At 43.5% G+C, this 13,516-nt stretch overlaps 1 protein-coding gene across 1 annotated transcript; it reads right to left on the bottom strand.

Annotated features, from left to right (window-relative positions):
• Window positions 1-1,087: 1,087 nt before the first annotated feature.
• On the bottom strand, window positions 1,088-13,423 carry LOC134536457 (uncharacterized). The gene is made up of 6 exons (XM_063376174.1): window positions 13,390-13,423; window positions 13,064-13,354; window positions 8,376-8,672; window positions 5,698-5,988; window positions 2,618-2,893; window positions 1,088-1,423 (listed from the first exon to the last, which is right to left on the bottom strand). The coding sequence occupies exons 1-6, from the start codon at window positions 13,421-13,423 to the stop codon at window positions 1,338-1,340; spliced, it is 1,275 nt and encodes a 424-aa protein (XP_063232244.1). The 3' UTR covers window positions 1,088-1,337.
• Between the last annotated feature and the right edge of the window lie 93 nt (window positions 13,424-13,516).

Genomic DNA, 13,516 nt, shown 5'->3' with positions numbered 1-13,516 from the left:
CCAATGCAAACTTCGTGGCTCGGGTCATCTTTGAATAAAGTGGTTTTAGTTTGAAGTAAGGTATGGATTATTGCGTTGCTTTGGAATGCAAACTTGGATTGGTTTTGTTGAGTTAATCACGCTCTTATCAACCAACCAGAACTCAGTGCGGTGATCGGTACTCAGGGATGAGATGATGCAAAGAACTTTTAAAATTACAGCCAAGGCCCCACTATAACCCAACAGATACACAATTTAGATGCTTGGCAAAAAAAAAAAAAAAACAGATACTTATAAATTTCACCTTCAAATTAACTTTATTTTGTGACTTCAAATGCTCCCGTCAATGTTTCATGGAAGTCGGTAACAATGAGACATTAAAAACCAGTTTGTGTTCGAATCTGGCTGCTGACTACGCAGTAAGGCCTCCTAGATGCTGCAAGAGTGCTCAGTCGGCACGCTTCGTGTTTCATTCGCGAGATAACACGAGGTTGGTAGTGTACTTCTTGCAGAATGTGTTGACCCAACGTGCATCTAACTCTTGCAGCTGTTGCTAAGTATTCTCTAGTAGTCTACAATCATATAGTCTCCGCTTGCCGAGCGTCTGACCTGTGGAGGCTTCAGTCGGGGATGTCTTGCTCTTACCCTGAAACTGGAAAGACATCTACAAAGCCGAGGAGAGGATGTCGGTGTTCTTCAGTTATAAAAGGCCACCTTCGCCTGAGAAAAATCAAACATTTTGAGGTTGACGTTGACTCCAAAGTACTACTTTTTTTATATACTAACAAAACGCAGATATCTGCATGTTTAAACGGCATTCAGTAGAGTTTTTGCTGATGTCTTGAATCACAGTCCTTAAAATAATCATTAAGCTGAAAGACGAACCCACTACAGTAAATGCTTTCTTTTACAATACACAATCTTAAAACAAAGTTAACTGCACGGAACGGTGGAACAGGTTCCATGTGGTACAATCTCTCAATAAAGCTAAAAAATAAGTAAAATATTTATTTTTGTCTGCCTTACACTTAAAATGTAAAAGCACATATCACATTCAAGTAGTATGCTTGTAAAAGGTAATCCTTTATTTCATTTATTTATCTATACTAGGCACTTTTGTTCTTATTAACAAAAAATATGGTTAGAATGCTCTACCACAGTATTTTAGTAAAATATTAGACTATTTATACACACATTTTAAATGTAAATTAACAAAAGTTAATAATATTAATTAGATAAATTATTACACAGAGAATCTTTCTACAAAAACAGGTACTCAACATATCATGTGTATGAAATTGAATTTCAAGCAATCGCTAGCATAAATCCGAAACCCAGGAAAATACGTGTGTCCTTTTTCATTGTTGAAACAGAGTGAGTAAAACAATTATCAAGGGCATCATTTCCAAATGAAGCGAAAATTTTGCGAACATACTTGCAGAATCTGAAAACAAAAATGAAAATTTTGGATTTAAATTTGTAAAAAAAAAGTAATGTCTTTTAAACAGTGTTTAGATACAAAAATTAATGTAGGTCAATCAATTAAAATAAATAACTTAACAACAAACATGCAAATTTCATAATCTACCTAATGTACCTTCAGCAAGTAAAATCATAAAATTTCATATCTATAGTCTCAGTTTTGGTGTATTAATGTGCAACAATCGTTAGTAATAAAATAGACAGTTTTTTGTCATTATGTCTGTATGGCGTTCACGTATTCCCGTTAACCCTTTCCTGCCTAGAAATGTAAAAAAATTGAATTTTGTAATTTTTATTTCATTTTTATATTTAAGTAGACATAAAAGGAGGCCATAATTTTTTTCAAATTTTTTTATTTATATTTAATATATTTTTTAATGATGGGACTTTTAAGTCCTGACAGGCATTTATCATATGTCCAGCTCAACAAACAAAAAAAAGGGCGCTCCAGACTGGTGCAGTGCTGCCGTTTTAGTGCTGCAACCTCTTGGCTGTCAATCGAACTTCTTCGACAACTGGCAGAGCGGAGCTATACAGGGACCCAGAGGTCCCGACAGTCAGCATGTGGTTTCAAACATGCACACACTATTTCTATGGGGCTTCAAACATTGTGGGACTCACAAGTACCGCCAGGCAGGAAAGGGTTTTAAATGATATCATTTAGCATTTATTCATCGTTGAAAATTCAAAGCGTTTTATATTTAAACTTTCGAAACTCCAACCCCGAGAATTTTCAGTGAAAAAAAAATATTTTAAAGATTCAGCTTTTATTTAATTTCATGAATTACTTAATGATTTTTTTTTAAATTTATGATAAACTTTAATATAACCAACTGCCTGGAGAATGAATTGCATAGCAGGATATCTAGCATACAAGTTTTTTGAAACGAACTATTAACATATCCACTTAATGTGTCCATACAAAGAAAAAACACACTTTTCAAAAAATGGCAGCAGACACATTAAAAAAATATATATTGTGTTGGTGTTGGTGTTACACAACGTAAAAGAAACAGTAATTTCAGTCTGCTACATCTGAAAGAAATACTAATGGGTGTACATGTGACCTATGGAGATTCGTTAACTGGGAATGGCTATGAACTGAAAGACACATTAGGGGTGCCTCTAGCACTGACAATGCGTAAAGGTGGCATACCTGCAGTAGAGAAGTTGCCGGGCAGCGCCTGTGAGCTGCCGTCGGTCAGAACAGCCGTCACCTCCACGTGGTAGGCGGCGCGCCGGAGCGGCCCAGGGATGGCGAGCGAGGTGACGCCCGCCTCCAGAGTCCTGTGTGCGCGGCCGAACCCTGGCACCGACCACCACGACACGTTGTAGTGCCGCACGCAGTGGAGATCCGCGCCCATCGGGGTCCACCGCACCGTCACGTTCCTGCCGGCCGCCGTGACGTCCAGGGACCTCAGCACCGGCACTCCTGCAAACAGCCTTCGCCAGTCATTGCAACCTGTCATTCCTGCCAACCCTCTCCCAATCACTTCCAGCACCCTGAACACCAGCGTTCCTGAAACCCACTCCCACCAGTCTCAGCACGATCACGTTCTTACCGGTCGCCATCACGTCCAGGGTCCTCAGCACAGGTACTCCTGCAATCAGCTGTCACCTGTCATTGCAACCTGCCATTACTGCCAATCCTCTCCCAATCACTTCCAGCACCCTGAACACCAGTGTTCCTGAAACCCACTCCCACCAGTCTCAGCACGATCACGTTCTTACCGGTCGCCATCACATCCAGGGACCTCAGCACCGGCACTCCTGCAATCAGCCCTCGCCTGTCATTGCAACCTCTCATTCCTGCCAATCCTCTCCCAATCACTTCCAGCACCCTGAACACCAGTGTTCCTGAAACCCACTCCCACCAGTCTCAGCACGATCACATTCTTACCGGTCGCCATCACGTCCAGGGACCTCAGCACCGGCACTCTTGCAATTAGCCCTCGCCTGTCATTGCAACCTCTCATTCCTGCCAATCCTCTCCCAATCACTTCCAGCACCCTGAACACCAGCGTTCCTGAAACCCACTCCCACCAGTCTCAGCACGATCACATTCTTACCGGTCGCCATCACGTCCAGCGACCTGAGCACCGGCACTCTTGCAATTAGCCTTCGCCTGTCATTGCAACCTGTCATTCCTGCCAATCCTCTCCCAATCACTTCCAGCACCCTGAACACCAGTGTTCCTGAAACCCACTCCCACCAGTCTCAGCACGATCATGTTCTTACCGGTCGCCATCACGTCCCGGTCCCTCCACACCGGGGCACCTTTGCAACCAGATCTGACCAGTAACCGACCCTTTTTTGTGCTACCATTTAGTACACCACTATCAGAGGGAGGAAGGCCTGCCATGATGGACTATTCTAGTTTATGGCATGACAGGGTTCAAAATATAATTTTCATCTTTATTACACTTTGTAATATTACGATGTTAAAAAAATTGGAATGTAATTAAATGGGAAGCTATAACTTCCTGTTTCAAGTGAACATCCTCAAGTCACTTAACTGTTTCTGGATCTTGCGAACAATGATATCAACCATTGTTTAAGCCTGGTTATAAGCTTTGTCGAGCCATAATTGTAATACGGAAGTTGTCGGCAGACTGTGGCTCAATATTTAAACATATTCAAGATGTGGGGGACTCATAGAGCTCCCGAACCTGCTTTCCACTAGACTAAGTGCATTTGAATCATAACTTAAGAAGTAAATTAATGAAATGACCTAGGGAGTGCAGCCAGTGTACCACAGAGTATTAAAAGAGAAAATATTTTAATACTTTAAAATATGGCAAGATATCTTTATAGTATTTGCTTCACTTTGTATATTTATTCACATACAAGATATATCAAAGCACTGCCAAGACAATAGTGGAGTTCTTATCACTTGGGCTCACTTAGAACTCATTTATGTGGATATAATAACCTGTATATTTTTAACATGAGTATTATTGAAAACTTTTTTGCCACCCATATCTGATGTGTAGGTTCAAGTCATTTGAATTATTTGGATGGTTTGCTTTTTTTCACAGTTGTGTGTTTATATTGTTATGTAAATATATGTGAGAACCAGTTAAAACAAATATAGTTTAAAGTATTAACTTTAACATAACCATCAAATGAATGATTCTCATCCGACCAAGATGAGATAATTTCTTATATTGTATATTTTTGTTTTTGTGTTATCCAGACATGAACAATCTATGAAACTGAATGAACGTCACGACATTCCTGCATCAATGTGTTACTGTCTTGGTATAATGCATTACTTGTACTTACACATTAACGCCACCACAGCTACCTTTAAATATTGTGGACGGTTTTTTGGGTTAGTATAGCAACATTAAAAATACTATGAAAAACATGACACTTTTGGTTGGATCAGGATAGCCACATCTTAAATTGGTAATTCCTCAGCAACCATAATGAATATTTTATAGTTTTTTAATGTAGCTCTACTAACCCAACCAACCATCCACAATATTTCCCATTTTTTCCCCACATTTTTACACTTTGTTAACAATATTCACTTAATTAACCAGGAAATTTAGCACTCACGAAAGCAAGCTTGTATGTAAGTGCATCTAGTCACTTCAAATAACATGCTGTATTTTGACGATTGTAAACATTTGTAAATGTATAATAAGTCAGAAATAAATATACTATAAAATATAACCTAAGTAAATTTACATTAATTATATAGATGAAAGTTAAAAAAACAATTTATTAAAATAAATTCAATATTATGTTTAATCCTACAATGCATTAATTTTTTTCTATCTCAGTGAAATGATTTCTCTGGAATTAAACATACTCCTGAAAATGAAATTAATTAATTAAAATAACACTGGAAAATAAAACTTGTTATGAACAGCTCAGATAATGGTAGCAGAGCGGTTCATAAATGCATCACTGCAGCCCGTTGGCCACACAGAAAAATAGATTTAGCAGAGAAGCACGAAAAAGTCTAATTCATATTCGAATCACCATGCACTGCAGGGTTTTAGACAAAAAAACGCATAAATTATAACATTGTTACATGAATAAATGAATATATAATTAAATATAAATATCAGTATTTAAGTAAAGTACAGATAGAAAGTTATAACAATATATAGAACTTACTTAAGTACTAGAGCCATCTCTTTAGTTTTTAGTTTAATTTAAAGGTAGCTGCAGTGGTTTGTTGATACGTGAGTGCCGCACTACCACCGAGTTCGTCACGTGTACCTTGACTTGTGGTAACCAGAGGCAGCGTGCAGTTGGGCCGTGGGCCGACGGACGTTATCAGCACCAGCGAGACGTTGTAGGACGAGCAGGGAAGCAGGTCGGCGAGGTGCATGCTGGACCGGGAGGCTGTGCCCGAGGTGCGGCACATCTTCCTGTGGTCGCCGGAGCCCAGCTTGGAGTAGCACACCCGCACGACAGAGGGGCGGCAGTCGCTGCTGGAGACGTCGTAGGACCACCTGATCTCCGCCGCCGTGTTGGTCACGTGCTCCGTGGTCGCGGACAGAGCCTCGGCTGTCGGGAAGCAAACAAAATAACGCAAACTGAATACAGTAAACTCCCTATTATCCGCGCATGCTACGAAAAAAAATACAGCACATATGTAATTCTGTATTTTTTTTTACAAGTGAGCAAAATTTTGATCTCTACTGACGAGCGTATTGTGTGCAGTATACAGTAAAACGCCACAGGCCTTCTCGGAACTAGCGCAGTAGGCTGGCATGCATTGCTATTTTTGTCTCTGTCGCACTTTGTTTCTATTCTTATGGTTGAGAACTTTTATGTTTACATCACTGAAATGTATTGTATGTTAATTATTCAGTAAAATACTAAAATTTTTAGCATCATTTAAACATTTTTTTTTTGCTGTTAATTGTAACTTTTACTGTGCATAAATGTCTATATTTTTAAGTTAAAATTAATGTTTCCTTTTTTCCCCCCCATTTTCGGCTCTTTTGCGGTGGCCACTTAATTTCGCGGATGATTGGGAGTGTACTGTAGTACATCGGCGTACCCGGGGGGGGGGGGGGGGGGGTTCAACCCCCCCCCTCCTCCCGAAAAGTCTTGGCTACCCTTCCCGGCTCAACGGCAACTCCGGAGAGGACATTTTCTTGCTTAAGAAGAATAAAATCCTATCTGCGGAACACCATATCTCAAGACAGACTGAATGGATTGGCCTTACTGAATGTCCATTACAACATCCACATCGACCCGGAGAATGTAGTTACTGAATTTGCAAAAAAAAAAAAAATAGAAGAATTCTTCTGTAAAAAGTTTGTAAGCTTAAAAAAGTTTATTATAAACAATTATTTTTTAGTGTTTACGGAGTTTTTCTTAAAAAAATTAGAAGCGCCCTCCCCAACCCCCCCCCCCCCCGAAAAATAACTGGAAGGACCCCCCCCCCACCACCCCCCCCCGCCCGAAAAAAAATCCTGGGTTCGCCTATGCTGTAGTATATCCTGATGACTGCGATGGTACATGCAAGAAATAATTTATTTTTTCCTCCCTGCAGAGGTTTAATGGTTGGAAAAAAAAAACACAACTCATAAAAAAAATCTAAGTTATTTTGAATAACTGATACAGACTCAAAACATTTTACTAATGTGATGATGACATGTACCGATATAATTATGCTCATAAAACAGCTTCATTCTCGAAGAACTCAGAGACCGAGGGACAAAAACTCAAAATTAGGACGTATATGGAGGGAATTAGTCATGGCCTCCCTCTATGGCATTCACCCAGAGTGATTTTGGAAAAAAAACTAACAAACATGGGTAATAGGATGTCTGTACCAGGCTTCTAATATGGATACTTGAAAATGCAAGTTTCAGCTGAATGCTTGACACCTCTCATCTCATCCACACTTTTCCTATTTCAGGCAGGAAATTTAAGTAAGTTTTATATATTGTTATAACTTTGTACCTGTACTTTACTTTAAATTCTAAATTTTATTTAATTATATTTTCATTTATTCATGTAACAATGTTGTAATTTATAAGTTTTTTGTTTGAAAATAACAATGAATTTATTTTAATAAATAGTTTTTTTTTTTACTTTCATCTTTATACAACTAAACTAAAGTTTCTTAGATTATATTTTATATATTTATTTCACAGTTATTATACATTTATAAATGTTTACGTTTGCCAAACTACCGCATGTGATTTGAAGTGACTAGATGCACTCGCATACAATCTTGCTTTTGTTAGTGCTAAATTTTTGGTGAATTAAGTGAGTTTTGTTAACGAAGTGTAAAAAAGGTAAATAATAAAAAAAACAGTGTGTGGAGTCCCTCCGCGTGGAAGAAGTGAAACTTCGTAATGTGGAAATGAAAATAGGAAGGAGTAGAAATTGATATTTAGTGCAATCATATTGTATCAAATCAAACTAAAATAAATCATGAAATCATTCAACGATACAAGCTGTTTAATTAATTAAGCGGACGGGTTCGCCCCAAGGAGAAAATTGACGTGGTGAGACATCGTGGACATAGAGAAATGACACACTCTCACTATTTATGTGTCTATGAAACATGATCTTTTTCTGCAATTTAAATTGTAATATACAAAAAAGGGTATTGAAAATTGAAACAAATATGGCGACACTACAAACTGTCAGGATCTTTATTTTTTCTTATTCTCTACTTAGTTCCTTACAACAGCGCGTTCGAGTGCCACGCATTCACTCTCCCTCTGTCTCTTTCTATTCCCCTCCCCAATTGCGTTAAACGTTTAACGCAACCTTGTTGGAAGTCGCATTAGAAGTTTCACTTCAAAAATTTGATGGTTCATTTGTTTGTTTGTTTATTCTTCGCAAGCATGGTAAAAACCACTCTCGCACCACACTGGTTCAAAAGCACTCTCCTGGGCATGTCGGGGGTTAGCGCTGTTAGCACGCACCGGTCATGGGAGTGGTGAAGGCGACGGTCTTGTTGCTGTGCCTCCCCGCCGCGATGAGGCTGACCGTCGCGGCGTAGGCGGCGCACGGCTCGAGGTCGCCCACGGCGAGGGAGTCCCTGGGCCCGTCCTGGTCCAGGGTCCACTCCCAGCAGTCGGGCGGCGTCTCTCCTACCCCCTCCTCCTGCACGCACACCCTCATGGTCTCCTCCTGGCACCTGGACTTCACGTCGGACACCCACCACTCGATCACCGCCGAGTCGTGCGTGACGTAACGGACCTCAGCTCGCGCCACCGCGTCTGCAACATGACGGACACATGTGGTGCAATCAACTGAACTCTCACCTTTCCCCAGTGGCCAGTTGCACCAGTAGGGTTCAGGAGATAACTAGTCATAAGCTGGTTCGATAATAGTTTACCACACTTTCTGTCGCACCAATTTATTATGATAACTGCGCGAATTTCACTGAAAAGTGATCCAAAAGGTTGGGTTCGGTTCGGTTGGGTTGGGTTGGGTTTAGTTAGGTTTAGTTAGGTTTTCTTAGTTTTGGTTAGGTTTGGTTGGGTTAGGTTGGTTTAAGTTGGGTTAGGGTTGGTTAGTTTTGGTTAGTTTTGGTTAGGTTAGTTTTGTTTAGTTTGGGTTAGGTTTGGTTAGGTTAGGTTTGGTTAGGTTTGGTTAGGTTAGGTTAGGTTAGGTTAGGTTAGGTTGGGCTGGGTTGGGGTTGGTTAGGTTATGTTGGGTTATAATGTGTTGTGTTGGGTTATATTGAGTTATAGTGTGTTATGTTGTGTTATGTTGGGTTATGTTTGGTTAGGTTTTGTTAATACCCGTATTTATAATTTCTAAATTGTTTTAATATTTATTTTCGTTATGATTACTTTCTATATTATATTCAAACTTTTTTAATAATAAACCTATTTACAAGTCTGATGGCTTCCTTTATGTATAAACTTTGAAATACCAGCATGAGTATTATGTCTTGCACCACTTGGTGGTGTGGAAGCGAGTTTATGGTAATACCATTTTGGAGGATACTTTGTGGCAATCGATAACTGATGCCATTGATTTTAACAATCGTAAAAAAATTTCCGTAGTTCCATCGTGAGTGGCTAAGATACGAGGTGGCAAAATGAAAACTCGCGGTAAACTTTCCAAACGACTGTACCAGCAGACAATTCTCGGGCTGAGGTCGTTGTATCGCGGATCGAGGCGGCAAAATGGAAACTCCCGGAAAACTTTCCAAACGACTGTACCAGCAGACAATTCTCGGGCCGAGGTCATTGTATCGCGGATCAAGGTGGCAAAATGAAAACTTTCCAGGTAAAACTTTCCAAAAGATTGTACAAGCAGACAATTCTTGGGCTGAGGTCGTTGTATCGCGGATCGAGGTGGCAAAATGGAAACTCCCGGAAAACTTTCCAAACGACTGTACCAGCAGACAATTCTCGGGCTGAGGTCATTGTATCGCGGATCAAGGTGGCAAAATGAAAACTTTCCAGGTAAAACTTTCCGAACGACTGTACCAGCAGACAATTCTCGGGCTGAGGTCGTTGTATTGCGGGTCGAGGTGGTAAAATGGAAACTCCCGGAAAACTTTCCAAACAACTGTACCAGGAGACAATTCTCGGGCTGAGGTCGTTGTATCGCGAGTCGAGGTGGCAAAATGGAAACTCCCGGAAAACTGTCCAAACGACTGTACCAGCAGACAATTCTCGGGCCGAGGTCATTGTATCGCGGATCTTGGTGGCAAAATGAAAACTTTCCACGTAAAACTTTCCAAACGACTGTACCAGCAGACAATTCTCGGGCTGAGGTCGTTGTATTGCGGGTCGAGGTGGTAAAATGGAAACTCCCGGAAAACTTTCCAAACGACTGTACCAGGAGACAATTCTCGGGCTGAGGTCGTTGTATTGCGGGTCGAGGTGGTAAAATGGAAACTCCCGGAAAACTTTCCAAACGACTGTACCAGCAGACAATTCTCGGGCTGAGGTCGTTGTATTGCGGGTCGAGGTGGTAAAATGGAAACTCCCGGAAAACTGTCCAAACGACTGTACCAGCAGACAATTCTCGGGCCGAGGTCATTGTATCGCGGGTCGAGGTGGCAAAATGAAAACTTTCCACGTAAAACTTTCCGAACGACTGTACCAGCAGACAATTCTCGGGCTGAGGTCGTTGTATTGCGGGTCGAGGTGGTAAAATGGAAACTCCCGGAAAACTTTCCAAACGACTGTACCAGCAGACAATTCTCGGGCTGAGGTCGTTGTATTGCGGGTCGAGGTGGTAAAATGGAAACTCCCGGAAAACTTTCCAAACGACTGTACCAGCAGACAATTCTCGGGCTGAGGTCGTTGTATTGCGGGTCGAGGTGGTAAAATGGAAACTCCCGGAAAACTTTTCAAACGACTGTACCAGCAGACAATTCTCGGGCTGAGGTCGTTGTATTGCGGGTCGAGGTGGTAAAATGGAAACTCTCGGAAAACTTTCCAAACGACTGTACCAGGAGACAATTCTCGGGCTGAGGTCGTTGTATTGCGGGTCGAGGTGGTAAAATGGAAACTCCCGGAAAACTTTCCAAACGACTGTACCAGCAGACAATTCTCGGGCTGAGGTCGTTGTATTGCGGGTCGAGGTGGTAAAATGGAAACTCCCGGAAAACTGTCCAAACGACTGTACCAGCAGACAATTCTCGGGCCGAGGTCATTGTATCGCGGGTCGAGGTGGCAAAATGAAAACTTTCCACGTAAAACTTTCCGAACGACTGTACCAGCAGACAATTCTCGGGCTGAGGTCGTTGTATTGCGGGTCGAGGTGGTAAAATGGAAACTCCCGGAAAACTTTCCAAACGACTGTACCAGCAGACAATTCTCGGGCTGAGGTCATTGTATTGCGGGTCGAGGTGGTAAAATGGAAACTCCCGGAAAACTTTCCAAACGACTGTACCAGCAGACAATTCTCGGGCTGAGGTCGTTGTATTGCGGGTCGAGGTGGTAAAATGGAAACTCCCGGAAAACTTTCCAAACGACTGTTCCAGGAGACAATTCTCGGGCTGAGGTCGTTGTATTGCGGGTCGAGGTGGTAAAATGGAAACTCCCGGAAAACTTTCCAAACGACTGTACCAGCAGACAATTCTCGGGCTGAGGTCGTTGTATTGCGGGTCGAGGTGGTAAAATGGAAACTCCCGGAAAACTGTCCAAACGACTGTACCAGGAGACAATTCTCGGGCCGAGGTCATTGTATCGCGGGTCGAGGTGGCAAAATGGAAACTTTCCACGTAAAACTTTCCGAACGACTGTACCAGCAGACAATTCTCGGGCCGAGGTCATTGTATCGCGGGTCGAGGTGGCAAAATGGAAACTTTCCACGTAAAACTTTCCGAACGACTGTACCAGCAGACAATTCTCGGGCCGAGGTCATTGTATCGCGGGTCGAGGTGGCAAAATGGAAACTTTCCACGTAAAACTTTCCGAACGACTGTACCAGCAGACAATTCTCGGGCTGAGGTCGTTGTATTGCGGGTCGAGGTGGTAAAATGGAAACTCCCGGAAAACTTTCCAAACGACTGTACCAGGAGACAATTCTCGGGCTGAGGTCGTTGTATTGCGGGTCGAGGTTGTAAAATGGAAACTCCCGGAAAACTTTCCAAACGACTGTACCAGGAGACAATTCTCGGGCTGAGGTCGTTGTATTGCGGGTCGAGGTGGTAAAATGGAAACTCCCGGAAAACTTTCCAAACGACTGTACCAGCAGACAATTCTCGGGCTGAGGTCGTTGTATTGCGGGTCGAGGTGGTAAAATGGAAACTCCCGGAAAACTGTCCAAACGTCTGTACCAGCAGACAATTCTCGGGCTGAGGTCGTTGTATTGCGGGTCGAGGTGGTAAAATGGAAACTCCCGGAAAACTTTCCAAACGACTGTACCAGCAGACAATTCTCGGGCCGAGGTCATTGTATCGCGGGTCGAGGTGGCAAAATGAAAACTTTCCACGTAAAACTTTCCGAACGACTGTACCAGCAGACAATTCTCGGGCTGAGGTCGTTGCATTGCGGGTCGAGGTGGTAAAATGGAAACTCCCGGAAAACTTTCCAAACGACTGTACCAGGAGACAATTCTCGGGCTGAGGTCGTTGTATCGCGGGTCGAGGTGGCAAAATGGAAACTCCCGGAAAACTGTCCAAACGACTGTACCAGCAGACAATTCTCGGGCCGAGGTCATTGTATCGCGGATCTTGGTGGCAAAATGAAAACTTTCCACGTAAAACTTTCCAAACGACTGTACCAGCAGACTATTCTCGGGCTGAGGTGATTGTATCGCGGATTGAGGTGGCAAAATGGAACCTTCTAGAAAACTTCCAAACGACTGTACCAGGAGACATTTCTCGGGCTGAGGTCGTTTGTATCTTGGATCGAGGTGGCAGGAGGCGGCAGGGGGCGGCAGAAGGCGGCAGGAGGCGGCAGAAGGCGGCAGGAGGTGGCAGGAGGTGGCAGAAGGAAGCAGGAGGCGGCATGAGGTGGCAGGAGGCGGGAGAAGGCGGCAGGAGGCGGCAGAAGGCGGCAGGAGGTGGCAGGAGGCGGCAGGAGGTGACAGAAGGAAGCAGGAGGTGGCAGGAGAAAGCAGGAGGCGGCAGGAGGCGGCAGGAGGTGGCAGGAGGTGGCAGGAGGCTGTAGGAGGCGGCAGGAGGCGGCAGGCTTACTGGCGGTGTCGAGGTAGACCTCCAGGGTGGCCGGGGGAGACAGCCTGAAGCCGCTGGTGGCGCGCACCGTGGCGTGGTAGCGGCGGCACACCTCGAAGCCGTGGAACTCGAACCTGGAGCTGCCGGCTAGCAGGGTCTTGTGCACGCAGGCGGCCGGGTCCTGGGTGCTGTTGTCGCACAGCCACAGCTCCACGCCCGAGGCGCAGGACCCCTCCGGCCTCGGGGTCCACTCCAGCGCCGCCAGCTCGCGGCTGCTCTGCGCCAGCCTCAGCCCCGTCACGGGCGGCGGGCCTGCCGACATTAACAGTCGCGCGCTTGCCACACACCCTCTGCCGGCACGGCCGACCAGTCACCATCCATTCCAGGTCGTTCCACGCGGTTATACTCGCCGACTTATTAATTTTTGAGCGGCAGAACTGTCACACAATGAAATAAATCTACACATCGCATACT

This window comes from Bacillus rossius, chromosome 11, assembly GCF_032445375.1.
Source record: "Bacillus rossius redtenbacheri isolate Brsri chromosome 11, Brsri_v3, whole genome shotgun sequence".
In the NCBI taxonomy this organism is placed as follows: domain Eukaryota; kingdom Metazoa; phylum Arthropoda; class Insecta; order Phasmatodea; family Bacillidae; genus Bacillus; species Bacillus rossius.
This window is presented reverse-complemented; position numbering and strand designations above follow the sequence as displayed.

Bases quoted from the DNA above. Each gene is read 5' to 3' on its own strand.
- LOC134536457 (XM_063376174.1), bottom strand. From the start codon at position 13,423: ATGGATGGTGACTGGTCGGCCGTGCCGGCAGAGG. The intron at 5,989-8,375 runs GTGCGTGCTAAC...GCTTCCCGACAG, and splicing joins CTTCACCACTCCCATGACCG to CCGAGGCTCTGTCCGCGACC. The intron at 2,894-5,697 runs GTACACGTGACG...GGCTGTTTGCAG, and splicing joins TCTGGTTACCACAAGTCAAG to GAGTGCCGGTGCTGAGGTCC.